The 27,832-nt window shown below is 50.2% G+C and overlaps 1 protein-coding gene across 3 annotated transcripts; it reads left to right on the forward strand.

The window, feature by feature from the left end:
• Window positions 1–11,192: 11,192 nt before the first annotated feature.
• Adck5 (aarF domain containing kinase 5) lies at window positions 11,193–27,830 on the forward strand. 3 transcript variants are annotated; one of them, XM_028870963.2, is made up of 15 exons: window positions 11,193–11,323; window positions 20,864–20,967; window positions 21,991–22,140; window positions 25,306–25,381; window positions 25,497–25,697; window positions 25,778–25,918; window positions 25,997–26,110; window positions 26,197–26,328; window positions 26,405–26,488; window positions 26,565–26,646; window positions 26,710–26,788; window positions 26,882–26,973; window positions 27,049–27,301; window positions 27,371–27,487; window positions 27,574–27,830. In XM_028870963.2, exons 1-15 carry the CDS (start codon window positions 11,228–11,230, stop codon window positions 27,677–27,679), a joined length of 1,827 nt encoding a protein of 608 aa, XP_028726796.1. In that variant the 5' UTR covers window positions 11,193–11,227; the 3' UTR covers window positions 27,680–27,830. The 3 variants fall into 3 exon arrangements, with proteins under 3 accessions (XP_028726796.1, XP_037053498.1, XP_028726798.1); XM_037197603.1 differs by having other exon boundaries at window positions 11,212–11,323; window positions 26,882–27,301; window positions 27,574–27,826; XM_028870965.2 differs by lacking the exons at window positions 11,193–11,323; window positions 20,864–20,967 and having other exon boundaries at window positions 22,053–22,140; window positions 25,502–25,697; window positions 26,882–27,301.
• Window positions 27,831–27,832: the final 2 nt, after the last annotated feature.

The raw sequence follows: 27,832 nt of genomic DNA on the forward strand, positions 1-27,832 counted from the left end.
CCCTGTCTCGAAAATCAAAACAAAACAACAACAAAAGAATAACTTTGGTTCTTGCAACATCTAGGGAGAAGGAGAATATAGAAGAACTCACAACTTCAGGGTCTTATCAGTACTCAGTCTTCCCTGGACTCCTTATGGTCCAGGAATAGTCAGGGGCATTTGTGCTTTCTCAGGTTCAACCTGTGTGTGGTCCGCAGATATGAGCTAGCCTTCCCTCACAAGAAAGAAAGGACTTTATTGATTCCAAGGAATTCCCACTTTGGTGGCTGGACTTGGCCCCAGAGGAGGCTCAGGAGCTCTGGGCACTCGCAGCAGAAACATCAGCTGACCACACAAACAGGAAAGAGTCCTTTGACCCAAGGATGGGTTAGTGCCCGCCAACTGAACCGGGATGGCCACGAGATGGCGCTCCAGAATTTCCTGAGACAGAACAGACAATTAGTGTGGCCTTATGGGGAATCTGTTATCTCTGCTTCTCCAATTTGTCTTTTCTGACTTTCAGGGTCTTTGCTTAGTCATCAAAGGCCTTGAAATCACCGGACGGTGATGGCACACGCCTTTAACCCCAGCAACACAGGAGGCAGAGGCAGGTGGATAATCTGTGAGTTTAAGGCCAGCCTGGTCTACAAAGCAAGTTCCAGGAAAGCCAGCGCCAGATACACAGAGAATCGTATCTTGAAAGCTGTGTTAATAAAATATGGAAAGAATTCTAGAGTTCCTGATCTAGTTATTTGTTTGAGACAGGATCTCATTATGTAACTCTGGCTGGCTTTGAACTCACAGAAATCCACCTGCCTCTGCCTCTTGAGTGCTAGGATTGAAGATACACACCACTACACCTGGCCTGGTCTAGTTTTTTCTTTTTCTTTCTTTTTGTTTGTTTTTTGTTTTTGTTTTTTTCAAGATAGGGTTTCTCTGTGCAGTTTTGGTACCTGTCCTGGATCTTGCTCTGTAGACCAGGCTGGCCTCGAACTCACAGAGATCTGCCTGACTTTGCTTCCTGAGTGCTGGGATTAAAGGCGTGCACCACCACTGCTCGGCTGGTCTAGCTTTTTTTTTTCCCTTTTATTTTATTTTACAATATCATTCAGTTCTACATATCAGCCACAGATTTGGTCTAGCTTTTTTATTCATTCATTTTTTTAAAATAATATTTTTATATTTTACATACCAACCACAGATCTCCCTCACCTTTCCTTCTGCTCCCCAGCCTCCCCCCCCCACGCCCATCTCCTCCTTCAAAAGGGTAACTAGTCTAGCTTTTTATTTGTTTGGTTTGATTTAATTTTTTTTAAAAAAAGATGTATTAATTTTTATTTTATGTGTATGAGTGTTTTGCCTTCCTGTGTGTGTGTGTGTGTGTATGTGTGTGTGTGTGTGTGTGTACTGCATGTGTGTGTGTGTATGTATGTGTGTGTGTGTGTGTGTGTGTGTGTGTGTGTGTGTACTGCGTGTGTGCCTCGTACATACGGGAACCAGAAGGGGAGTGGCGGACCTCCTGGAGCTGGGGTCACTAAGCCACCATGGAGGCTTGGTGGGAGGAGGCTGTCCTGGTGAAGCAGAGGGAGTTATGGTTCTCTGACTCAAGGGGAGAGGGGTGTCCTGGTTTCTTGGGATGAGGGGGGGTGTCTTTCTTTAAAAATTGGAGCGTGGTGGGGGTTAAGACAGGGTTTTTCTCATATGTCCTTAGCTGTCCTGGAACTAGCTCTGTAGACCAGGCTGGCCTTGAACTCACAGAGATCAACCTTCCTCTGCCTCTCTAGTGCTGGGATTAAAAGCGTGCACCACCACCACCACCCGGACATGATATTTTTATTATATTTACTCACTTATCTTGTGTGTGGGAGGGTGTGCCCGTATGTGTGAATACACATGTGTAAGAGACTTATAGGAGCCTGTTTTCTCCTTCTAGCATGTGGGTCCCAAGAACTGAGGTCATCAGGCTTGGTGACAAGTGTCTTTATCCATTGAGCCATCTTGCCAGCTCCCTGCGGAAGATTTTCTTTGGTCCAACTAAAAAACAACACCCTAATTCACTGAGGGTGGAAGGGTATTACAAGGCCACTGGGTTCCCCACAGTCAGTCCGGAGCATGTACTGTTTATCTAGAACAGTCTAGCGTTAGGTGGGCATTTGGGTACTAACAGGCTTAAAAGTTGAGGAGGATACACTACCTCCCTCATGATTAACAGCCTGTAAAGCCAGGCACTGAGGCTGTGGGACCTGAGTGGAGATGTGACATTCTAAACCTCCTGAAACATAAGATTACTCTCTGGCCAGAAGCTTTCTAATAAAGAACAGGACAGACCATTGTGTCTTTCCTTAGGAGTTAATGCAAAGTCAACTGGGTAGAAAATGCTCCTGAGGAAAGTTCTGGAACTTTTAAGTAGTATAAAAACCTATCTAGCTGGGCGGTGGTGGTGCACGCCTTTAATCCCAGCATTTGAGACAGAGGCAGGGGGATCTCTGTGAGTTCCAGGCCAGCCTGGTCTACAGAGTGAGTTCCAGAACAGCCAGGGCTACACAGTGAAAACCTGTCTCAAAATGGCTATCTGTGGTGCCTATAAGCATACCAAAGCACATGGTGGCTCATTCGGTACCTGTAGCTCCTCTCAGCTCTTCTCACCCCTCCGCCTCCCCTAAACTTCTCCATCCCAGGGGCTTTCCTTCATTCAGCTTCTCATGTCTATACAACCCTGCCATTTCAGCTGTGTGTGTTCCTTTTGTTTTGTTTTTTTGAGACAGGGTTTCTCTGTGTAGCTTTGGATGTCCTGGAACTTGCTCTATAGACCAGGCTGGCCTTGAACTCACAGAGATCCCTCTGCCTCTGCCTGAGTGCTGGGTTCAAAGGCGTGCGCCACCACTGTCCGGTGGACCTACGTGAGTTCTTGGCCCCTCTCTTGCTCTCTCTCTCTGTCTTCTGTCCTCCTCTCTCACCTCCCCCACTTCCCCATGGCCTAGTTCAGTCTGCTTGTCATGTCCCATCTACTACTTTCTCTCTTCGCTCTGGACGCTCCCAGATGCCTCGGGCTGCACTCTCCCTCATAGCTACAATAAAAACCTCCCCCTCCACCATCACTCCGAGCAGTCACGTCCTCACTTGACACACTATGGTGACAGACTCTGCTGACCTGTCATCTGACCACCTATTGTGGGCAATCATAATAACTCCTGTCTCGGTCCTTCAGATTAGCCCTGTTCCTGCTGTTGACGTGGCCTGTTGGAACTGCTGTCTACTCCTCCTCCTGCTCACGTCTTTCACTATGCCACCCATCCACCCACCCACCCACCCATCCATCCATCCATCCATCCATCCATCCATCCATCCACCCATCCATCCATCCATCCATCCATCCACCTATCCATCCATCCATCCATCCATCCACCTGACTGTTCATCTGGCCATGGCTCTGCCCTTTGACCTCTGTAACTAGACTCAACTTGGCAGCTTCCTCCTGTGGCCCGAGGCAGCCTGACTCACAGCGGGGACAGCTTCTTCCCCAGCTCCCTGTCTTCACAATATAGAGTCCATTGTATCACAGGACTCCACCGATGACCTACTAAAAGTGTGGCAGATTCTCTTTTCTGCGATAAGGATCTTGAAAAGGAACAGAGCACAAAAGGAAGCTGAAGGTACCAGAGAGAGAATACAAAAGGCCTGTAGAAAACGACCTGGCAGAGAATCTGGCCTCTGACTTTAGTTAGGAAACCAGCAGAAAAGACTTCTTGCAGCCTTAAGGAATGGTTTCAAATCTCTCACTTCACTCCCAGAGGAAACAGAATAAAAGATAAATGCTGTATCTGTCTATAAACTGCTCTCTAGAAAAAAAATGGCCCAAATATTAACATGCTCCTAAAAACTCCTTGCCCTCAGTGTGGTAAGACAGGAAATTGGAGGGTTTATAGCCTTAAGAATCAAAGGAATGCCCCCACAAGCCAGGGCCCCAAATGGTATCTCCAGAATGAGGAAGCCCTAGGTTCCAGTTGACCTCTGACTCAACCCTGGATCCCAGCTGATGGGAAAGAGCCTTAAGCAAACCTTGAAATCATTATGGTCTTTTCAGCATGAGGTGCACTTAGACCCACCAGAGAATCACAGATAAGCCGGAGGCACTAGGACCCTCTGCTGGTGCTGGCACTTGGTACCTGCTTTTCTAGGTGCTCCTAGGGTTGAAAATTTACAGGCAGTCTAAGACACGACTGAGCCCACAATCAAATGAAGGTGGCGATCTCAAGACCCAGGACATTCGTTAGGTAAGTTTGCACCCTGAGCCAATAGGATGGGTAATCTGGAGCAGGGGCTATGCTAGACGAGAGAGAGGGCAAAGACTGTAACTGGAGCACCGGCCTGTGGGGGAAATTGTAGGATAACATAAGGACGTACACCTTGAAGTCTGCTGGGAAGCTCCTACGGCTCCTGGCTGTAGGGTCAGGATTGAACGCAAGTGTGAGGTGTGGTAAAGCCTTAAAGGTGAAGGGCAAGACCGGGTTTGGGCAGATGATGTGTCTGGATGCAGCTCACTCTTTCTGAAGGTTAAAGACTTAAAAGGAAGGAAAAGTGAGGTGTGGTGGTGAACCCCTTTAATCCCAGCACTCAGGAGGCAGAGGCAGGCAGATCTCTGTGAGTTCAAGGACAGCCTGGTCTACGGAGCGAGCTCCAGGACAGCTAGGACTACACAGAGAAACCCTGTCTCAAAAAAAAAAAACAACTAAAATAAACAAACAAACAAACAAATAATAAACGGAGGGAAAATCTCAAGCATGGCAGGCAGCAGTTTGGAAATCATGAACACAGCAAACAGGAATAGTCCCCAGATCAGCAGAGAGAAAGACTCTCCACAAAGTACAGGAGTACTAAAAACCATAGCCCAGTTTTTCCTTGAGAGCTGGGTTTTCTGTTTTTTGTTTTAAACCTTGGAAGAGTCTTCCTCCCCTCATTTGGGGTTTTCAGTTTGAAAAAAGACCAGAGGGCTGTTTGGCTCACCACTATTACGTAAGCATCATCCCTAACCTGACTTGTTACGCCAGTCCATCAGAGTTAGGCCCTACAGGCAGGAGAAAAAGCAGGAGAGGGCTTTGTTCTAAGCTGTCAGGCTTTTGTCTGGGTCTGAAGAGGGAGGAAGAAGCCATCCGTCTTGGAAGATCGCCACCTTTATTACCAGCTGTATAATTATTTATTACCTATGGCCTAGGTCACCTCCTTACCCATCAGCCTATCGGGCAGTCTGTCTAACTCCTAGTCCCTCAGACGGACAGCAGACAGCGGGTCCACACAGGCGAACTGGAGGATGAGACGGCAGTGCAGTAGGTCAGGACTCCATCCTCAAAGTGGAGTCAAATGCTGCTTATAAAGCGGAGTCTCTTGGGGCAACACGGTCTGAAAAAAACCGCTGCTTCACATGATATGGACTACCCTGGAGTAGGGCATTTCCTGATCTCTACGGACCTCAATTCCCTGGAAAGATAAGGGTGCTAATCAGATCCCGAAGTTATCCATTAAAAAGCTTTTCCAGGAAGCTGGTGAGGGGGCTCAGTGGGTGATAACAAACAGCTGCTATTGAAGCCTGGCCACCCCAGTGGGATCCCTGGAACCCCTGTAAAGGTGGAAGGAGGGCACGGACTCCACAAAATTGTCCTCTGGCCTCCACACACACACCACGGCTCAAGTACCCACTCATATACTCACACACATACAATAACAAACAAACAAACAAACAAAAAGACTCCGGCTGGGTGGTGGTGGCGCATGCCTTTAATCCCAGCACTTGGGAGGCAGAGGCAGGTGGATCTCTGTGAGTTCGAAGCCAGCCTGGTCTACAGAGTGAGATCTAGGACAGGCTCCAAAGCTACACAGAGAAACCCTGTCTCGAAAAACAAAACAAAACAAACAATCGAAAAAGACTCTGCCTACCTGGAAGACAATATTCCCAAGAGTCCTCTCTAGAGCCTGTAGAAGTAATCCCTTATTAAGCTCCCGGTCTAAGCCCTCAGGTGCCTCCTGGGTACCCTCATTCTGTATTCATTGTGTCTGGTATATGACAAAGACCAAGCTTTAAGCCTCCATAACTAATAAATCACAACAAACTATCAAAGAATATGCCTAGTGCATAGAAAAAAACAAGATAATCCTTTTCAACTGTGGGATGGGTGTTAATTAAAATATATAGGGTGGAGCCAGATATGGTGTAGGGTGCCTTTAATTCCAGCACTCAGCAGACAGATCCAGAGGCAGGAGGATGTCTATGAGTTCAAGGCCAGCTGGGTCTACATAGTGAGTTAGAAGCCAGGCAAGAAAACAGAAAGTACAGGCTGGTGGAAAGATGTAGCAATACTAATGAAGACTCCAGTGGTACATGAGTGTATTCAGATCACATTGGGAACACCAGACCCACAGACACACGGCAACATGACACAGTGAGACTCTGCTCTAAAGAAAGAAAGACAGAGAGCCGGGCGGTGGTGGCGCACGCCTTTAATCCCAGCACTCGGAGAGGCAGAGCCAGGCGGATCTCTGTGAGTTCGAGGCCAGCCTGGGCTACCAAGTGAGTTCCAGGAAAAGGCGCGCAAAGCTACACAGAGAAACCCTGTCTCGAAAAACCAAAAAAAAAAAAAAAAAAAAAAAAAAAAAAAAAAAAAGAAAGAAAGAAAGAAAGACAGACAGACATGAATATGGGAGAGGGAGCTCAGGGATAGCAGTGAACTCTTTCTGGAAGGCACTTTCCCCATATGTTTCTTGTCCACAGTATCAAGGCCATCCGGTCAGTACCATCCGGACTCATAATTATCATGTTATACTTGGGAAGAAACCCCTCAAGAGGCCGGGCAGTGGTGGCACACACCTTTAATCCTAGCGCTCGGAGGCAGAGGCAGGTTGATCCCTGAGTTGGAGGCCAACTTAATCTACAAGAGTGAGTTTCTAGACAGCCAGAGCTACACACACACACACACACACACACACACACACACACACACACACACAGAGCCATTTCTTGGCACGGGGGAGATGGTTCATTCAGTGGCTAAGAAGACTGTCTACTCTTCCAGAAGACCCAGGTTCTGTTCCCAGCACCCATGTTGTGGCTTACAACTCTCTGTAATGCTGTTCCAGACACCAGGTATCTTTTTCTGGTTTCTACAGGTACTAGGCCCGCACATGGTAGGCACACATACTTTTTAAGGCCATGCTTATTGTATGTCCTTGATTCTGCCCAGCCTTTTGTTTCTGCCTTTTATACTCAAGATAAACAGCCTTAGATTATTATGCCAATTTATTCATGTTATTTCCTGACCAGAAATGTTTTCCACTGGTATAATCATCTAATTTCCATTTTCATTCCATCTATGGGAATAAAAGATGTCGGTTGATCAAGGTTAAGTGCTATGTGTATATTTCTGATAATTCTGCTAATAGCAGCACATCTATGTGCTTTACATGATCTACAAGGATAGATTCAAACTATGTCAGACTCCGACACTGTTTTTGGTGAAGGGCTTTGGAACTGGATCTCTGGGTTGTACCTGTCAGAATCTTAGCATGTACTCCTTTTGGCCTTTGGACCTGTGTAAAGGGCTTTAGAACTGGATCTCTGGGTTGTACCTTTCAGAATCTTAGCATGTACTCCTTTTGGCCTTTGGACCTGTGTACTTCACTGATGGCTCGATTTTATCTCCTCTCATTTGTGGTCAATCTTTAGCCTGATTGCTAGAGATCAGAGGTCATGCTGCCTGTCATCACAGATGCCAATGAGCACAAACAGGAAGTGATAGTTTAGTGCGCACTTTATCACTGTGAAGGTAGCAGATAAACAGCCTAGAGATAAGGTGTGTATCTCATCTCTGGGCAGCAAATTACCTCCGGAGTGGAAATCAAGGCAGTTAATCATTCCAAAGGTTAGTCCTATCTCTCTGGTCAAGGTGTCCAGCCTTGTCGCTAGGAGTCATCCTGTTGGTGTGTCTCCCCTACACACACACCCCTCCGCACACACTCACTTTTTCCACATTATGCTCTTATTCTGTGCAGCCCCGGCTGTCCTGGATCTCGCTCTGTAGCCCAGGCTGTCCTGGGGCTCACAGAGTTCCACCTACCTCTACCTCCCTAGTGCTGGGATTAAAGGCATGCGCTGCTGCTGCCGCCGCCGCCGCCACCACTGCCGCCGTCGTCGCCGCCGCCGCCACCACCACCACCACCACCACCTGGCTATATTGCCCTATTTTGAGGCTGGATAGAAACTCAGTAAAGCCAAGTAGTGGTGGCTCCTGGCCGCAGCACAGAGCTAAGCCCTTTTAACTGTACTTGGCCTTCCTGAGCGGACTGCTGGACATGCCCACGGGTGCCTCCACACAGGTTCAAGCACCTTCAGGTAGGTTAGTGCCACCCCTTCCTACCTGCTGCACCAGCTGGCACCCAGGGTAGCCTGGCCTCCTACTTTTCTCTCCCCATAGTACCAATTTTATCTGCAAACACCCTCTGCCCACTCTCCGATGTCTCCACCGTGGGGTCATGTCTCTACTGCCCTATCACCTCAGCCCCAAGCTTGGCTTTTAGTTTTACGGCTAGACCCATCACTTGCACTGTGAGGTTATACTGGTTTGAGACCTCCCAGTCTCTGAGTCCCGGTATAGCTGAGTGACTTTATGTATATCCTGACACATGGCACCCAAAATACACACTGTCACTATAAAGTGTGGGGATTCTGACGCGGATGCTCAGGGACAGGCTGTTGGCAGAGACTGCACCCCATAATGTTGAGTTAAATGGGTGTCCTGGAGTTTTCAGAAACTACTTTGGGCCCCAAGACATTCCAACAGGTCCCTGTTAGCTCTCAGGTAGGTCTCTGTCTTAGTTAGGGTTTCTATTGTTCTGAAGAGACACTATAACTACGGCAATGCTTATAAAGGGAGACATTACAGTTTCAGAGGTTTAGTCCATTATCATCATGGCAGAACATGGTGGCATGCAGGCAGACATGGTGCTGGAGAAGGAACTGAAAGTTCTACATCTTTGTGTCTACACTGGGCATAGCTTGAGCACAGGCAACCTCAAAGCTCACCCTCACAGTGACACACTTCCTCCAACCAGACCACACCTACTCTGACAAAGCCACACCTCCTAACAGCGCCACTCCCTATCAGTTTTGGGGGGCCAATTACATTTAAACTACCACCGTCTCCCAGACCACTAGCTGGCCTGTCTTACGGTTCGGGTGTGACCTCCTAGGGCTGAGGACTTTGACCTGCTCCCGACTGTATAGCTGGATCCAATTTCTCCTCTCCCCGCTCCGCCTACCTCTCCCATCTGTTCTATGAGGCGCTTGGTCTCAGATCATCCATTTCTTCCTTGTAGTCTTGGGGTTTGTGCTCCTGCGATCCTTTTGTCCCTGACACACTGCACCCCAATTACTCCCAGACATCTCAGCTATACAACAAGCACTTCCTAGGTCTGGCAAGGAACAACTCCAGAAAGAGACGACCCTGAAATGGGTGCCACCAGCCTGGATTCCCCGGCTCAAGAACTTTGGTACCCACCTCATAGCTGATACTCTGCCTCCTGCCAGACACTCCAAACCCACTTTGGGATTGAAGGCATGATACCGCTTCCAGAGCCAACCAGAAGGCAGCTTCCCAGCTCCGGCAAGTATGGAAAAAAAAAAAAAAAAAAAAAAAAAAAAAAAAAAAAAAAAAAAAAAAAGGAGGTAGCTCAGGGTGGCCTCGAAGAATACAGTGGTCAACACAGGGTGGTCTCTGGGCCCTAAGGGGCAGCTGTTGAGAGGGGCCAGGACAGCAGGGACTTCTGGGGAACCAGGTGGTACAGGGCCCCTCCAGAAGAGTATTGCAGAAGGGTATGTATCATGGAGAGTGAAGCGTGGAGGACACAAGATCCGGGACTCTAACTGGCATCACGGGCAAGAAAGCTAAAGTGTCCCTGGCTCTCTACGTGGCCGGCTCAGCAGGTGGCTCTGGAGGGTGCTGCCAACTGCCCTTTCAGTCTGTGCGAGTGAGAACTGAGAGACGTAGTGACAATGTCCAAGTGTTAGCTTTGAGCTACACTGCCATCTTCTAGGGAGGAAGGTGAGCCTGGCAAAATTAAGGCGCCAACTCAAGGGTCTGGGGAGATGGTGAAACCGCGCTCTAGGAAGCCAAGTCCCTAGAACCATGCACAAAGCACTGCCAGTATGGGAGAGGAGGGGGAGGTCGGAGAATTGCCCATAAGCTGGCTGGCGTGCACAGCACTACAGAAACTGAACCTAGCCTCCGAAGCTGGAAAGTAAGAACCGGCTGACTGCCAGGCAGTGGGGGCACAAGCCTTTAATCCCAGCACAGAGACAGAGGCAGTGGGGCTCTCTGTGAACTCAGCGACAGCCCAGGACAGCCAGGGCTACAGGGAAACCCCGTGTGTAGGGGAAACAAAACAAACAAACAAAAACAAACACCGACTCTTGGAAATTGTTCCCTAGCATCCAAATGTAATAGACAGACAAAAGACTTTTTAAAGACTCACCCCTTGGGCCTGGAGAGATGGCTCAGAGGCTAAGCATCTTGCTGCTCTCAGCCCCCATAGGGTAGCGCTCACCCACCTGTAACCTCAGTTCCAGAAGATCTGACACCCTCCTCGGGGCTTTTACAGGCACTGCACCCCGGACCCATGTATGCGGGCAAAAAAACATTCATATGCATAAAATAAAAACATATTTTTTCCCTCTCAGAGCTGAGAACCAATCCCATGGCCTTGCGTTTTGGTAGGTAATCGCGACCACTGAGCTAAATCTCCATCCATGAAAAGAAATAAATCTTCAAACAAACAAACAAACAAAAAAGCTACCTCTGGCTGGGAACATAGCTTAGTGGGAGATTGCTTACCTATCACTCATGAGGCCTCGGGTGATTTTGACAGAACTGGTCAGGAAAATTCCAAGTGCTACCTGGTCATGGGCATGGTGGCTTGCATCTGTAATATCAGCACTTGGGAGACCGAAGCAGAGAGGCTGCCACGAGTTCTAGGCCAGCCTAGGGTAAAGAGTTAAACGCTGTCTAAAAAAATAAAAAAATAAATAAAGCCGATCGAAACAACAACAACAAATAAAACCCAGAAAGTGCCTCCTAGCGAGCACGAAACCTGAGTCTCCCACGCGGCTATGCCGCGGGCGACCTCAAGGGGTCGCTGCGGTGAGGCGTGGGCGTGGCCCCTCCACTCTACCCCGCTCGGTGAGGAGAGTGCGGGGCCGGTGCGCATGCGCGTCGCCTACCCGCTCGCGCGGTCGGCTGGGCACCAGAGACATCTGCGGCGAAACCAAGAGGAGCGCGCTGCCGGGGACATGTGGCGGCCGGTGAGGACCCCGCCCCCGCACGCCCTGGACCCGGGCCCTGACTCTCTGCTCTCCGCACCCCTGCGTTGGGTCTAATTCGGTACCCCCGAGGTCCTGGACCCAACCCAGGCCCGAGCCCTACCCATCGACCCCAAAGGTCCTCGGCCTCCCTTTGCTCCCCAGCTCCCCCTTGGGAAGACTCAGCATCACTTAACCTTCCTTACCTCAGGGTCCTCTCCCTCCTGCCCTTATCCGCAGCCATCCCACCGGGTCTCCAGGGGAAGCTGCTCTGTTCCCTCTACTTGCTTCTGGGGCGGGAGACACCCCATGATACCCGCTGGGTTAGGCTTGCCCTCGCTTCCTTGGGCCCCCTGTTCTGGCCTTGCAGATGTCCTCGCCTATCCCCTGTCCTTGGAGTTCGGCCCCTTCTGCAGTCGTATTTTTTTTAAACTTGGACTTCTCTGAGGTTGTTTTTCTAGTACATCTAGCCTTGCAGGTTATACTGATAGGCACAGAGTTGGGTTAACTTTTGGCTTGCAGTGAGTTGCCCTGCTGTGGGCGTGCTTTCTGATGGAGTCTTGTCAACTGGTACTGGATTTTAACACAGCCCTTTACAATTGCAAAACTTCTCCATGTCACTTATCACTTAGTCCTCCAGGCAGCCCTAGGGAAAGGAAAGTTTTGTTTTGTTTTGTTCGAGACAGAGTTTCTCTTTGTATTCCTGGGTCCTGAAACTAGCTCTGTAGACCAGGCTGGCCTGGACTCACAGAGATCTTCCTGCCTGTGCTGGGATTAAAAGCATGCTCCACCACCACTTCGGGACTGGAAAGGCGAATTTTAACCTCTGATTAGGAGCTGCTGCGCAGGACAGTTGAGTCCTGTTGCGGGATGGTATTCCTTGTAAATTCCACTCCCTTTAGCTCAAATTTCCAGTCTGTTCGCTCCCAACTTTGGCAGATGTTCTGTGCCTTGATTTCCCTTCCTGTTGAGGTGCACTGGGCCATCTGTCCTGTTAACTTGTTAGTCTGGTCATCTTTTTGAAGGGCCCTGGCCTGAGGCTTCAGAGTCACTTCCTGCTATGTGCAGCTGGCTTATATGGACATCTTTCATCTTCTGCTAACCCACTGAGTTTGGCTGTAGGGTTCTCCTTAGAGCATGATGAGTTTTGCTGCTTCATGCAGTCACTGGAGAAGAACTCTGAATGTTTCTGCAGATTGTCCACACATTCCCTATAAAAAACATGAGAACTACCAGGCATGGGGGCACAGCATTTGGGAGGCAGAGGCAGGAAGATTTCTGAGTCCAAGGCCATTCTGATCTACATAGTGAGTTCCAAGCCAGCCAGAAGAACCATATAGTGTGACCCTGTCCCTAAAACAAAACAAACAAAAAAACCAACCAAACAACAACATGAGAACGAGGTCCAGAGAGCCTATGGCACTGTCCAAACTGGAAGGGGTGAAGGGGCTGTGGGACAGTTGTAGACCATCATCACCACAGGCTGGCGAGTACGGACCTGGTCTCCAGGTGGAAGAGAACGCACTGACAGCGGTGTGGTGGCCGTGTTCTGAGCTGCCGCCACCAGCGGAGCTGTGGGCATCACAGGGACCTGGAGAGGGGGGTCATGGCAGACAGAGACGTAAGACTCTGGGGTCACTTGAAGAATAAAGTTTTTATTTTCCCCACTGCTGTTTATATAGCGTTTAACTCGCCAGCGCTGCAGGCAGAGCTTGAGCAAACAGTATCTCTCAGCCTCTTATCTGAGTCCTTCCTTCTGCACTTCCCTGCCCCTGTGGCCTTGTTTTGCCCCAGAGGACACTCCTCCTTGGCCTTAGCTGCTGCCTGCAGTTTTCCCCACAGCCATGGGGCTGCCGCATGTGGGTCAGGGTTCAGGCTTGAGAAAGGAACTGCAGACCATCTGGACCACAGCATTGGGTGGTTTTTGTTTGGGGTTTGTTTGGATTTGGGCAGGTCTGGCTGTAGGTTTAACACACACACACACACACACACACACACACCCATGCCTTTTGAGGCCTAAGATTCTTTCTCATTTGATGGGGATTTGAGAAGATAGCTTAATGGGTGCCGGGTAGCCTATCCTAGAAGGACCCAGGCATGTGAGTAACCCTTGGAGGGGGTGGTAGCTCAGGAGTTTTCAGCACAGGGTTTATCTACCTGACGCCATGACTGGCATCTCCCACTTGACTGTGACCTTTTGCTGTAGATAAGTCCTGGTGGGGTAGAGGGCATTACAGGTGCCTCCTAAAAGAATCTTTTAGGGGAAGGTTAAAAGGCAGCCAGAGCCCTTCAATTGCAGTGCTAATTCCTAAGAAGTTATGGTGGGGGGTAGTGGGGGTGGATGACCTTGCCTGCAAGAGCAGTTTGCACCATGCTGGCAATGGGGGAGAAGGCAGCGTGCTCCAACCAGTCCTTCCTCACCAGAGCCCCGACACTGGTAGTCATTGGGAGCTGGGGCCTCCCGTGTAGTCAACAGCAGCATGAACCTTTAGTGACTTACCTGTGCGTGCTAAGTGTGTCCATCTCCCCAGCCTTTTAGAGATAAGGGGTGTGGCACAAGCCCCCTTCTGGGCATACTTGGTGGACTGACCTGGCCAACCTTGTCGCCTCTGCACTATGCCTTCAAAAGGAGGTTGCCATCTAGACACTGTATTGTCCCTACATCACCAGCAAACCCAGGGTGCCACTGACAGCTGGTGCTTGGCTGAGGCAGCACAGGCCTTGTTGGAGATGAGTGACCCTGAGACACTTCTGAATCTCCCTGAAGGACCTTGTCTACATGGAAGGTTTGGGTCACCAGCAATGAGCTCTCTCAGCTTGGAGCTCTGAGCTGCTCCTTTACGTCAGCAAGGGGCCATGCACAGACCCTTCCCACTCAGCCTTGGTGTAAGACTGGGCCTTCATGCTGGCTTCAGCCTGGGATGCTGGACAGGTTTCTGTGAGCCCAAGCTCTGTCCAGCACAGAGGGCTTCCGTGTGTGTGAGATTTCCCGGCTTCTGTTGCCTTGGGTAATGTGTATAGCCTGTCTTACTCTTTCCGCTTCCGGTCTGTTGGCAGAGGGTTTGTGCATCCTCTTGGAGTGATAAGTCTCAAGGAGCCGAGGCCTGTCCGCTTTAGTCATTCCACGCTTCTCTGCTCTCAGCAGTGACAAGCCTGATTCAGTGGCCCCCTTGAAATCTCAGCCAGTCCTCTCCTGCCCTTTTGCCCCAGCTACTGAAAGTTTTTCTGCATTCTCAGGGTGGAACCTGTGTGCCTGTGTTGGAAATGGTCTGATTTCCCTACTGAGAGAAGTAACCTGGGTTTTTTTCCCCATTTGAAAAGCAGTGGGGCCCAGTGGTGGTGGCGCATGCCTTTATTCCCAGCACTTGGGAGGCAGAGCCAGGTGGATCTCTGTGAGTTCGAGGCCAGCCTGGTGTACAAAGTGAGTTTCAGGACAGACTCTAAAGCTACACAGAGAAAACCTGTCTCGGGGGAAAAAAAAAAAAAAAAGAAAGAAAGAAAGAAAAAAAGAAAAGCAGTGGATAGGGGCTGGAGAGATGACGCAGCAGCGGTTAAGAGCACTGGCTGCTCTTCCAGAAGACCCAGGTTCAATTCCCAGCAACCACATGATAGCTCACAACAGGCTATAGCGGGATCTGACCCCCTTTTCTGGGTTAAAGTTGTGCATGCAGATAGAACAGTCATATATATGAGATAAATAAGTCTTTAAGAAAAGAAAAGCAGTGTGTTTTGAGGGGTGGAGTGTGTGTGTGTGTGTGTGTGTGTGTGTGTGTGTGTGTGTGTGTGTGGTGGCACAGGCCTTTAATCCCAGCATTCAGGAGGCAGAGGCAGGTGGATCTCTGAGTTCAAGTCCAACCTGGTCTACAGAGCTAGTTCAAGAATAGGCAGGGCTACACAGAAAAACTCTGTTTTGAAAAGAAAGAAGAGGAGGAGGAGGAAGAAAAGGAGAAGAGGAGGAGGAGAAAGAGGAAGAAGAGGAAGAGGAAGAAAAAGCAGTGGGAAGCTGATACTCAACAATTCAGTCTGGAAAGTAGACTGGGGATTCTTACCTGTGTTAGATGGAGAGAGCTGAGGACACTGGGGACCGGCTCAGAACTGGCACAGGGCCAGAGCCTTGGAGTGCTATGTGGGGAAATCCTTGATCCCAGTGTGGCCTTGGTGCTTGCCTGCTGGACACACATTCATAGTGTTTGGTATGTTAGGCAATGCTCCAAGGGTTTGTAAATCATTTTTGTGAGCTTAACTCACTCTTTTTTTATGCAGTGATCCGTACTTTTCAAAGCAAGAAACTGAAGCTTATTGAGGAAAATGAACTCGGTTTGCATAGATAAGAGCTATAGCCAGGATCTTTTCCAGAGTCATCCAGGGGCTTCATTCAATTTGCTCTGCTGGTGTGAATAGCATCTCTAGTCTTTACTTCCCTGGTCCTTAAAAAACCCCTTTTCCCATGACAACCCAGGCTATATATAGTGAGATCCTCTCTCAACAAAACAAAACAAAAAAAAAAAAAAAAAAAAAAAACCCTAAAAAGCACAATTTCCCCAAGTCAGGTCATAGTAAGAGTCTCTAGCAGATGGCAGATATCCCGGGTACAGAATCATCTCAGATTAGAGGCCTGCCCTAAAATAGCGGTCACATTTGCAGAATACTACCTCCTATCCTGGGATTTTGTTATTATAGAAAATCTTTTGTAACGTTTTCCCCCTTGTGCTACTGGATAATGAACCAGGTCTTGTGCATACTACCCCTTTTTTACCCCTCCCCCAACAGGGTTTCTCTGTGTAGTTTTGGTGCCTGTCCTGGATCTCACTCTGTAGACCAGGCTAGCCTCGAACTCAGAGATCCACCTGGCTCTGCCTCCCGAGTGCTGTGATTAAAGGCGTGCGCCACCACCGCCCGGCCCTTTTTTACTTTGAATTTGAATCAGGGTTACTTGTGTACACCAGGCTGGCCTCAGACTTACTGTGTAGCTCAGACTGGCCCTCAAACGTTAGTGATGCTCTGTCCTCGGCCTACTAGGTATTAGGATTCCAGGTGACTGCTGCCATGCCCAGATATTTAGTTAGTTTGGCACAGGTGTGTGCATATTCGTTGAGTACAAGGACTGTATTCTCATGTGTGCACAACATGCAACGCTCAGATCAGCAGGTAGCGTCTACCGCCTCATAGTTGCGTCATTGAAAAGCATTTAACAGTGGAGGTAAAATAATCAAGTGGTATATATATTTAACTGTTCAGATACCTACTGCCTGAACCTACTAATGCCAGAAATCCACGGAGTCTGTTTAAAGGGCAAAGAATTTATTAAGGGGGAAAACTCACTGTACAGAACAGAATTGACACCAGTGATAATAAAATTAAAAAAATCAAATAAATAAATTACCTTCCTACTTGAAATTTTGTTGTTGTTGTTGGCCCATTTGGAAGTAAGTCACAGATGTTTTATTTATTTTATTTTACTTTTGGTTTTTCGAGAAAAGGTTTCTCTGTATAGCTTTGGAGCCTGTCCTGGAACTAGCTCTGTAGACCAGGCTGGCCTCAAACTCACAGAGATCTGACTATCTCTGCCTCCTGAGTGCTAGGATTAAAGGCGTGTGCCACCACTGCCACCTGAGATACTTATTTAATACTTAATTAAAAAAAATTTTTTTTTGTTTTTTTGAGATGGTTTCTTGTTTTTTTGAGATGGTTTCTTTTTGTTTTTTTGCCTTTTTTAAAATTTATTTTTTAAATTACACTCATGATATTCATTACTTACACTCATATTAATCACATTTGTGGTATTCATAGATTACATTCGCAGTATTCATTCAAATATATATGTATGTGTATATACACACACACACACACACACACACACACACACACATATATATACACAAATTTTAAATGTCGAATGTCATTTCTTGAAGGGGGTAGGAGGTCTTAAATACAGGCTTACAGCACAATGGGAGGACCCCGGAGGGCAGAAGTTCACTACTGATGTTTTACAATCTTGCATCTAAGCTGTTAATGCCCATTATTCAGGATACACAGACAAGGAACTTCCCTTAAGCATTCAGGAGGGTGGAACCTGGCAGGGAATTAGCATTGGGAGGCTATCAAGGTCAAGGTCCGCAAGCAAGGCAACAGTTACCCAAAACGGGGGCCAGGGCCCTGCAGGTCCCCCTTTTATTAAGAAATGAGCTTCTGACTTGGGTTGCCTGGGATGTCAGCAGGTCACTTTACCCGTCATGGAGATGCCTGCCCAGGCCACACAGGTGCTCTGAGACAGGGTTTCTTTGTGTATCCTTGGCCAGACGTCCTGGAACTAGTTATATAGCCTAGGCTGGCCTTGAACTCAGAGATTCTCTGTCTCTGTTTCTCAGTGCTGAATGCTGGGATTAAAGGCATGCTCACTACAAACTTGCTATTGTTTGTTTTTGAGACAGAGACTCACTGTGTGGCACTGACTGAGTGGCCTGTCTTCTGCCTCTTTAGTGCTAAAATTAGCGTAGACCATGCCCAGCTTTCTTTTTACCCCCTAAGGCAATGTATCATGTAGCTCAGGCTGGCCTCAAATACACCATGTAGTCAAGCATAGTGGTTTGTGCCTTTAACCCCAATACTCAGGAGGAAGAAGCAGGAGGATCTCTGAGTTTGAGGCCAGCCTGGTCTACAGAGAGAGAGTTCTAGGACAGCCAGGGCTACACAGAGAAACCCAGCCTTGAAAAAAATTTTTTTTTAATTTACAAAAAGGGGCTGGAGAGATGGCTCAGAAGTTAAGAGCACTGGTTGCTCTTTCAGAAGTCCTGAGTTCAATTCCCAGCAACCACATGGGAGCTTATAACCATCTATAATGAGATATGCTACCCTCTTTTGGCCTGCAGGCATACATCGGGCAGACCACTGTATACATAATAAAAAAATAAATAAAAATTTTAAAAAAGAAAGCAAAAAAAAAAAAAAAAAAAAAAACTGGAAGGAAAAAGAGAAATGTGGTGCTGGGCATGGTAGCACACACCTTTACTCCCGGCACCTGGAGGAAGAGGCAGGCGGATCATGAGAGACCGTGGCCGCATAACCCTGAGCTGGATGGAGTATTGGGCAGCAGACATGGGACAGAAGCTTGTGCTTCAGTAGCTGTGGCTCCAGTGTGCAGGCTGTGGTCCTGGTATCGTGCTGTGCATCCACTTGGTTCCAGCACCCTTAGACTCAACACCTGACTTTTCCCACTTTCACTGACCTTCCAGAATGTAGTCACTAGTCTAGTGGGACACTTGGCCTAGATCCTTCACTTCCTCACTGCTGGATAACTGCCCAGGCCTCCTCTTCCGTACTGCCATTGGTACTGGAGACTGCTAGGGCGTGTGTCAAATGAGCTGCCAGGTCCATGGTACCGACAAGTCTCCCATCTGCCGAGGCTGGTTTCCTTGAAAACCAGAGCTTGGTACATCTCATCTCTCACAGAGCAGAGTCCAGTCAGTAGGCTTTTCTGGGAGGGTATGTTACAGACCCTATCCTTTGACTTCTCTGTTACTCTTTTCTTTATTATTATTTTTTAAGATTATATTTATGCCGGGCGGTGGTGGCGCACGCCTTTAATCCCAGCACTCCGGAGGCAGAGGCAGGAGGATCTCTGTAGATGTAACCAACGGTCTTATTAAATAAGAAACACAGAAACAATGTAAAAGAGAAAGCCGAGAGGTCAGACCTCAGAGCTAAAATCTCACCCTGCCTCCTGCGGTCCCAGCTTCCCAAAAAGAGACTATTTCCTGTGTGTAAATCGATTTTCCAGTCATTCTGCCTTCTCATTGGTTGTAAACCCAAACACGTGACTGCCTCGTCACTGTGTGAATGTACAGCCCCCTAGGTCTTAAAGGCATATGTCTCCAATGCTGGCTGTATCCCTGAACACACAGAGATCTATGGGATTAAAGGCGTGTGCCACCACCGCCACACTCTGTCTATGGCTCTAATAGCTCTGACCCCCAGGCAACTTTATTTATTAACATGCAATCAAATTCACATTTCAGTACAATTAGAATACCACCACAGATCTCTGTGAGTTCAGGGGCCAGCCTGGTCTACAAAGTGAGTTCCAGGAAAGGCACAAAACTACACAGAGAAACCCTGTCTCGAAAAACAAACAAACAAAAGAGATTATATTTATTTTATTATGTGCACAGTGTTCTGCCTGCACGTATGTTGTATGTATTTTAATTTTATTCTCCCATTATTCTCTCTTCTCCTCTTCCCACTCTGGATGATCCCCTTCTTTCTAGCTACTTCACTTTCCACTTTCGTGGTGTGTGTGTGTGTGTGTGTGTGTGTGTGTGTGTGTGTGTGTGTGTCTCAGTGAATTTCATTATAGTCAGGAGCATGGGGCACTGCTTAAGAGGAGCATGGGTACCTTACCAGTGGTTACTGCCGAGTCGCTCTCTTCTCCATGATGGGCTATTGGTGGGTCCAGTCTTACGAAGGTAACCATAGCTGCTTTGTGTTCAAGACTGCAGTAGCGCCGGGCGGCGATAGCACACGCCTTTAATCTCGGCACTCGGGAGGCAGAGCCAAATGAATCTCTGTGAGTTTGAGGCCAGCCTGGTCTACAGAGTGAGAACCAGGACAGGCTCCAAAGTTACACAGAGAAACCCTGTCTCAAACAACAACAACAACAAAGACTGCAATAGCCATGTCATGCCCAGGGAAGAGCATTTCAGAGCATTCTACCCCATCCTCGGGCTCTTCCGTCTCTCCCATAGTGTTCTTGAGCTTTGGAAGGAGTGATGTAGATGTCCCACTTAAGGCCAAGGACAGTCACTTGCTTATTTCAGCACTTTGACTGGTTCTGAGCTCTGCAGTTATTGCTGCCCACTGCAGCGAGAAGCTCTCTGGCCAGCGTGATAGCAGCACTGCTGTATGGACAGAAACATAATTTAGAAGACAGTTAGATGGGCGCATCATGGCCACTTACCGAACAGCAGCTGCCACTTCCTCACGGGGCCTGTGACTTCCCCAGCTCTGGCTCTGCCCAGATTTCCAGTTTCAGCTCTCCTTGAATCTTTTTGCTCTCAGAACAAGGTCCAACACAAAAGCCACTTCTGTGAGACCACTCTCTTAACATTTGGTGGGTGGGCCTTTTCTCCCATGGTGTGGCCCACTTCCCCTGGCCACCGGTTAGTGGTGTCAGCACCAAGAAATAGTAAACGACAGGTTAGGGGTGCCACCGCAAAAGTGATGTTGGCCCTGATCACAGATAAGCCAAGTCCGGACAAAGTTCCTTCCCTCAGAGATGAGGCATTTTCACGAATGTCTTTCTGCTCCTGCCTTCAGCTTTTTCGTCCAGTAGACAGCCCGGGTCTTTATTGCTAAGACTGGTGTCTAGGCAGCTTCCTGCCTGGAGCCCTGGAAGCGCGGACAGCCCTTCCTGAGTGCGAGTTTGGGGATGCGTTCTTTGGTGTGGCTCTGCTCCAGGCTTCCGGAGGTGCCAGGCAGCGCCAGAGGCGTGGGCTGTGCCCCTGCGTCCCTGCCCCTGCCAAGCCTTGCCATCCACCCTCTCCACAGATTCGACTCTGCCACTTCCACTCCACTCTGCTGCAGAACAGACAGAAGCCCTGGCCGTGCCCTGCCATATTCTTCAGGAGAAACTTCAAGAGCCCACTGGCCAGGTAATGAGGTCCCTGCAGCCGAAGGCAGGCCTCCTTTCCAGGCACTGAGACGACTGCGTAATTACAAAGATGGGGAGGCCCATCCCGGGCCCCCAAACGGGATGCGTTTGTATCTGTGGCATCTTGGAACCTGAGACCGCAGGGTTCAAGTGATTGGTCGCACTCAGAAACATGTGCTCCCCATAAGAACTTTGTGATGAGCACACACTGACAAATTGGGAGGACTACAGAGAGAGGTCCCCAGTCCATCAGATACACAGGGGTCATTTAGAGATGGAGAGTGGGATTGCCTCGATGGGGCATCAAGCAAGGTGTGAGAACAGCCAGAGGATGTATAGTGTCTGCATGGCCCTAAGAGCAAGGAGAAAGGCTGTCCTTTTTTCTTTTCTCCTTTCCCTCTTTCCCTCCCTCCCTCCCTCCCTTGTTTGTTTTTTGAGACAGGGTTTCTCTGTGTAGCCCTGGCTGTCCTGGAACTCTGTAGACCAGGCTGGCCTCAGACGCACAGAGAACGACCTGCCTCAGCTTTCTGAGTGCTGGGATTAAGGGTGTGCGCCACCACTGCCTGGCTGGAGAGCCCTTTCTTTTAGTGTACCATGGCACAGAGGAGGCCATGTGTGACATGGATGATGTTCCTGCCGCTGCTGTAGTCAGCATATGTGGATGTTTGCTGTCTTGGGCACTATGGGACTCTAGTCTAGTCTTGCTTCAAGTTCTTGCTCAGTTTGGTTTGTGCTGGCTTTATACTACCAAGTCTCACTTTCCATTAGGGTCTCTTGCACCATCATAGTGTAGACTGCAGATCTGTACTGACCTGCCCAGTGAGGCAGCCGAAGCGGGCCACCTCCTCCAGCATCTGGCATTTGTGCTATTGTGGAGCCTAGGAAAGGGGCCTTGAATGTGTTGGGTGTCTTCTGGTGGCCACATGCTCCCAATAGGCTCTGTTCAGGCAGGAAATCGGGAGACTGAGGCCCCAGCTCCCTCGTGAAGGAGCAGCGCTTCCAGCACCTGCCCATGTCTCCTCAGGACCTCAAGAACCAGGCTGCTGTTAAAGAGAGCGCTGTCTGTCACTGCAGTGGGGGTGCCCTTGCTCCTCGGGGCCCGCTATTTCATGGCAGAGGCGCAGGAGAAGAGGAAGATACGACTCGCAGTAGATGGTATTGGGCGCTTTGGCAGGTAGGAGCACTGCGCCAGACCTGGGATCCTTTGGGTGGGATGGCCTTCTCCACATTCCTCTCCTCCGGGGCTGTGGGGTGGTTCTCAGACTTTGCGGTTAACAGGCAGCATGTGGAGGGGAGGTGACAGTGTCCCCACAGACGTTAGCCGGTCAGCCCTAGCCTGGAGGGCAAGGGCTTCAGCCCTGGACATAGAGAAGCTGCCCTATTCCGCTCACCCTACCATCCGAGGAGACCTAGTGTTCCAGACATGGGGACTCGGGCCTGGGTGGGATGGCCACCTCACTCCTGGCACAGTGCCAAAGGGTTTTCACAGAGCTCCTTCCCTGCCCAGGATGGGAATTCCTGCAGCTGCCGCCAGCCTCGTTGGCTTTGTTACTGAGAGAAGCTTCTTAACCCGACTGGCTCCGAGCTGGTGAGGTCAGGCCCCCCCTGGGGCAGGGTGTCATCTAGCTCCACTAGTTCAGGTCTGCTTCTCCCTGAGCTGCTGCTGCCTCCTCGGGGAAGGCATCTCACAAGAAGTGTCACTGAAGCTCAGCAGCGGTGGCGCACACCTCTAACCCCAGCACTTGGGGCAGAGGCAGGCAGATCTCTGTGAGTTGGAGGCTACCCTGGTCTACAGGACAGCCAGGGCTACTCAGGGAAACCCTGTCTGGGGAAAAAAAAAAATGTCTCTGAGATTTACTCGTTAGTCCTTGGGCATGTCTGTGTGTGGCTGGATAGCTGTTTCTAGCCTTGAGGCCCTCCACACCTGTCCTGGTTGGTTCTGTGGAGCTCTGAGGCATCCCTGTTGACAGACTGAACAGTGTCTCCTGTCCTCTGTGAGCCCCGACTTCCCACAGCCCTGGGACTGGGGAGAACAGAACCTCATATCCTTACTCTGTTTCTGCTGCTAGCACCTCACTGTGCAGGTTCCTGGCAACTGCCCTGTGCAGCCCACCCTGACCAATGGGAAACAGGCTTCACAGCTCACTGCTAGGGGCCAAGTTGGGCTGTAGCCAGGTGCTGGGGGCACATTCAAACATTGATTTTCCTGGTCTGCAGGCTCTCTGCGTCTCCCAGCCTCTCTTTTCATTTTTTAACCTTTTTTTCAAGACAGGGTTTCTCTGTGTAGCTTTGGCTGTCCTGGAACTAGCTCTGTAGCCCAGGCTGGCCTCGAACTAACAGAGATCTGTCTGCCTCTGCCTCCTGTGTGCTGGGACTAAAGGCCTGTGCCACTGCCCGGCTAGAGTTATTTCAAATATCTGAAAATGGCTGAGTATGGTGGCGCACACCTTTAATCCTAACACTTATGAGGCAGAGCAATCAGATTTCTTTTGTTTGATGCCAGCCTGCTCTACATAGTAAGCTTCAGACCCGTCAGAGCTGTATACTAAAACCTGCCTCAAAACAAACAAAACAGAGTAAGAGCTGGCCAGTGGTGTCACCTCCTTTAGTCCCAGCACTCTGGAGGCAGAGGCAGGTGGATCTCTGTGAGTTCAAGGCCAGCCTGGGCTACAGAGCAAGATCCAGGACAGGCTCCAAAGCTACCCAGAGAAGCCCTGTCTCAAAAAACAAAGAAACAAACAAACAAAGTTTCCCTCCTACCATTTACAAACTCATTAGTTGATTCTCACCACTCTGGACTTGGAGATACCTATTGCATGCAGGCTGTTCCCTGTGTTGTTTTGTTGCAGACTGCTCCAGATCGGACTCACCAGAGCTCCTTCAAGCTGGCTTTTGTTGTCCCTTCCAAGCCTTTTCATCTCTGTTTTATCACACGTCTATGTCTGTTTTTATCATATGTCCACACGTAGATTTCATCATTAGCCTTTCCACGACCTTCAACCCCACATCCCTTTTTTTGGAGTTTTTGGCCCTTCCTGGCAGTAGTAACACACTCCTGCCATTATCCCGGGACATTATACTCCAGGCTCACACTGGTCTTTCCTTGCCCAGCTTCAGAATCAGCTTTTCTCTCAGGGGCTGGTACCTTGCAGTGGAGATGAGAGCTGGGGCTGTGCTGTACATGCACACTTCTCACAGAGATCTTAAGGAAGAGGAGTCCCAGAGAGGGAGCCCTTTATGTTGACGACGCAGAGACATGTCACCCTTTTAGTTATGGGCCCTCCTGTGGTGGGACAGCCAGAAGTGGGACCCTGTTGAGACCACCCGAAGGGACTTGGCTTGGTGTCCTCCCACCTTGAATAGTTGTCCTCCTCCCCCTCAGCTGGAGCCCTGACTTCTCCTCCAGATCAAGGCTGCCCATCCTAGTCTAGAACATGGGAAGGAGGTGGGGCCCTCCTAGCCCACAGAGTAATAGGTAACCTAGCTTCTCTGGCTTTTTGCTTATTTTTTTACATTTATTTATTTATTGTATATGTGTGGGAATGCACCATATGGAGGATGTGGGAATGCACATGTGGAGGTCAGAGGACACATGTTGGGAGTTGATTCTGGGGATTGGGCTCTGGTCAACAAGCTTGGTGGCAAATGCTTTTGCCTCTTGAGCCATCTCATCAGCTCTTTTAATCAATTAATTATTGTGTGCGCGCGCGCACGCGCACGCACACACACACACAACTGCTCTATCTGCATGTACGCAACAGATCCTACTACAGATGGTTGTGAGCCACCATGTGGTTGCTGGGAACCGAACCAAGGTCCTCTGAAAGAACAGCCTATACTTTTAACCACTGACCCATCTTTCCAGCACTTCCTTCTCTGTTTTTTGCTTTTCGAGACAGGGTTTCTCTGTGTAGTTTTGGCGCCTGTCCTGGATCTCACTCTGTAGACCAGGCTGGCCTCGAACTCACAGAGATCTGCCTGCCTCTGCCTCCCGAGTGCTGGGATTAAAGGCGTGCGCCACCACTGCCTGACTCCTTCTCTGGTTCGTAAAGAACTTCTCTCTTCCTCCCTTTTGCAAGTGACCCTCCTGGGACCATGATGCTGTCTGTCATGCCCAACGCTGCTTCCTCTGCCCACAGTCCTCATCCCTCTCCCCACTGGAACTTAGCAGTCTGCACATGAGTAGTATTCCGTGAGCTCATAAGGACCAAGTTACTAGAGGCTGACCTTAGGCACAGGGGTTAATGGGTAAGGCCAGACTTTGGGCTTAGGGCAGAAGGACCCCCAGGAACTAACACACTCCCAGCCTGCCTGGGGCTGAAGCTGCTTCTGCCTGCAGGTCTGTGAAGGTCGGTCTGCTCATTTCCCTGGACTACTGGTGGTGCACAAATGTTGTCCTGCGGGGAGTGGAAGAGGTTTGTCCTCATATCCTGAGCACGTGCAGGGAGGGGGGACACTGGTGGTATGGGGTGCTGGGGGGACCGAGGAGTGGCCACCTGTCCCCAGCCTTTTCTCCATGCCTGTGGTCAGAACAGCCCGGGGTATGAGGAGGTGATGTCTGCATGTCACCAGCGTGCGGCTGACGCCCTGGTGGCAGGAGCCATCCGCAATGGGGGCCTCTATGTGAAGCTGGGCCAGGGGCTGTGCTCGTTCAACCACCTGCTCCCACCTGAGTACATCCAGACGCTGCGTGTGCTGGAGGACAGGGCTCTTACTCGGGGCTTCAGGGAGGTGAGTCCAGCTGGTGGGGAGGAGGAAAGAGGGAGCTGCCTCAGCAGCCCTGGCAGTGACTCCAAACACATTCTTGCCAGGTGGACAATTTGTTCCTCGAAGACTTCCAGGCACTTCCTAACGAACTCTTCCGGGAGTTTGATTATGAGCCGATGGCTGCTGCAAGCCTGGCTCAGGTGCACCGTGCCAAGCTCCATGATGGCACTGATGTGGCTGTAAAGGTATCTATGCTGCTGCACACTAGATGGATCCTGGGCCGGTGGTGAGCCTGGATTTCAGTGTACCCTGGCCTACTGCAGGTACAGTACATTGACCTACGAGACCGCTTTGATGGGGATGTGCACACACTGGAACTCCTGCTGGACCTCATAGAGCTCATGCACCCCACCTTCGGCTTCAGCTGGGTCCTACAGGTAGTGCCCCCCATAGCAGGTGGGGGAGGGGCAGCTAGTGGTCAATGCTAAACCCAGATGTGACTGACCCCATATATAACCTCTAGGATCTGAAGGGGACACTGGCCCAGGAGCTGGACTTCGAGAATGAGGGCCGAAATGCTGAGCGCTGTGCTCAGGAGCTGAAGCACTTCCGTTACATTGTTGTCCCTCGGGTGCACTGGGACAAGTCCAGCAAGGTGGGCTGGGTCGAGCTTTCCCTGCAGGTGGGACAACGCACGGCTGCTGAGCTCACTCCGCCTCTTGCTCTCGCAGAGGGTGCTGACAGCTGACTTCTATGATGGCTGCAAAGTGAATGACATGGAGTCCATCAAGAGGCAGGGGCTGGCAGTGCAGGATGTGAGTGCCACGTGCTGGGGCAGGATCGTGGGTGCTGGGCAATGGTGGTCGTCATGTATTCCCTATGCTCTCCTAGGTAGCCAAGAAGCTGATCCAGGCTTTTGCTGAACAGATCTTCTACACTGGCTTCATTCACTCTGACCCCCACCCTGGCAATGGTAGGAAAGCCCCCAGGGTGGGATCTCAGAGGGGTGGCTTGAGCTGACATGCTGTGTTCCTAGTTCTGGTGCGGAAAGGTCCAGATGGAAAAGCAGAGCTGGTGCTCCTGGACCACGGGCTCTACCAGTTCCTGGATGAGAAGTAAGCTACCTGGGGCAGGCATGAGGGGGGCGGGCCTTCCTTGGGCCCCTCTTCTGCAGCTTGGAGCTTGGAGCTCAGTGAGGCCTTCCTCAGGGACCGATCCTCCCTGTGCCAGCTGTGGCGGGCCATCATCCTGAGGGACGATACTGCAATGAAGACACATGCAGCTGCACTTGGGGTACAAGGTAAGCGTGCGTATTTGTGGAACAGGCAGAAGCGTGCCACTGTGCACCAAAAAGGAACTCCTGCCTTCTCCACAGACTATATGCTGTTTTCTGAGGTGCTCATGCAGCGACCTGTGCGCCTGGGCCAGCTGTGGGGTTCCCACCTGATGACCCGTGAGGAGGCGGTCTACATGCAGGACATGGCTCGTGAACACTTTGAAGGCATAATGGAAGTGCTCAAGGCCCTGCCACGGCCCATGCTGCTCGTGCTCCGAAACATTAACACAGTGCGTGCCATCAACTCGACCCTGGGCACCCCCGTGGACCGCTACTTCATCATGGCCAAGAGGTTAGTGACCCAGGGGAAGCCTGGAGGTTGTGCTGCAGGTGAGCAGGCTGACGTGTGTCTCTGATACAGTGCTGTCTCCGGGTGGAGCCGCCTGGTGGGTGCAGCGTACCATGGCATTTACAGCAGCAGCCTCCTGCGCCACGTCAAGGTCATCTGGGAGGCATTCAAGTTTGAGGTGGCCCTGAGGTGAGTGAACATGGGGGTTGGATGGGTGGCTGGCTGGCCAGGATCTGCTCCCCATCAACTTATGACCCTTTACCCTGCCCCTCTAGGCTGCAGACCCTTGCCATGCGGCTCGCGGCCCTCCTGTTGCGTGTTCTGGCCCGCCTGGGCTTTGCCCCCAAGGCTGAGGAGGTCTCCCAGTACCTGGAGATGTAGGTCTCTGAGCCAGGATGACTACAAGGCTGCCAGGGGTCAGCAGAGCTTCCAGCCTGGGCACACTGAGCAGGCCCAGTGCAGATATCTTTCAACCCGGGGCTGGAATGGGGAATACACTATGGGGCTCTTAAACACAATGACCACACACTCATC

This window comes from Peromyscus leucopus, chromosome 20 (assembly GCF_004664715.2).
Source record: "Peromyscus leucopus breed LL Stock chromosome 20, UCI_PerLeu_2.1, whole genome shotgun sequence".
NCBI classification, from domain to species: domain Eukaryota; kingdom Metazoa; phylum Chordata; class Mammalia; order Rodentia; family Cricetidae; genus Peromyscus; species Peromyscus leucopus.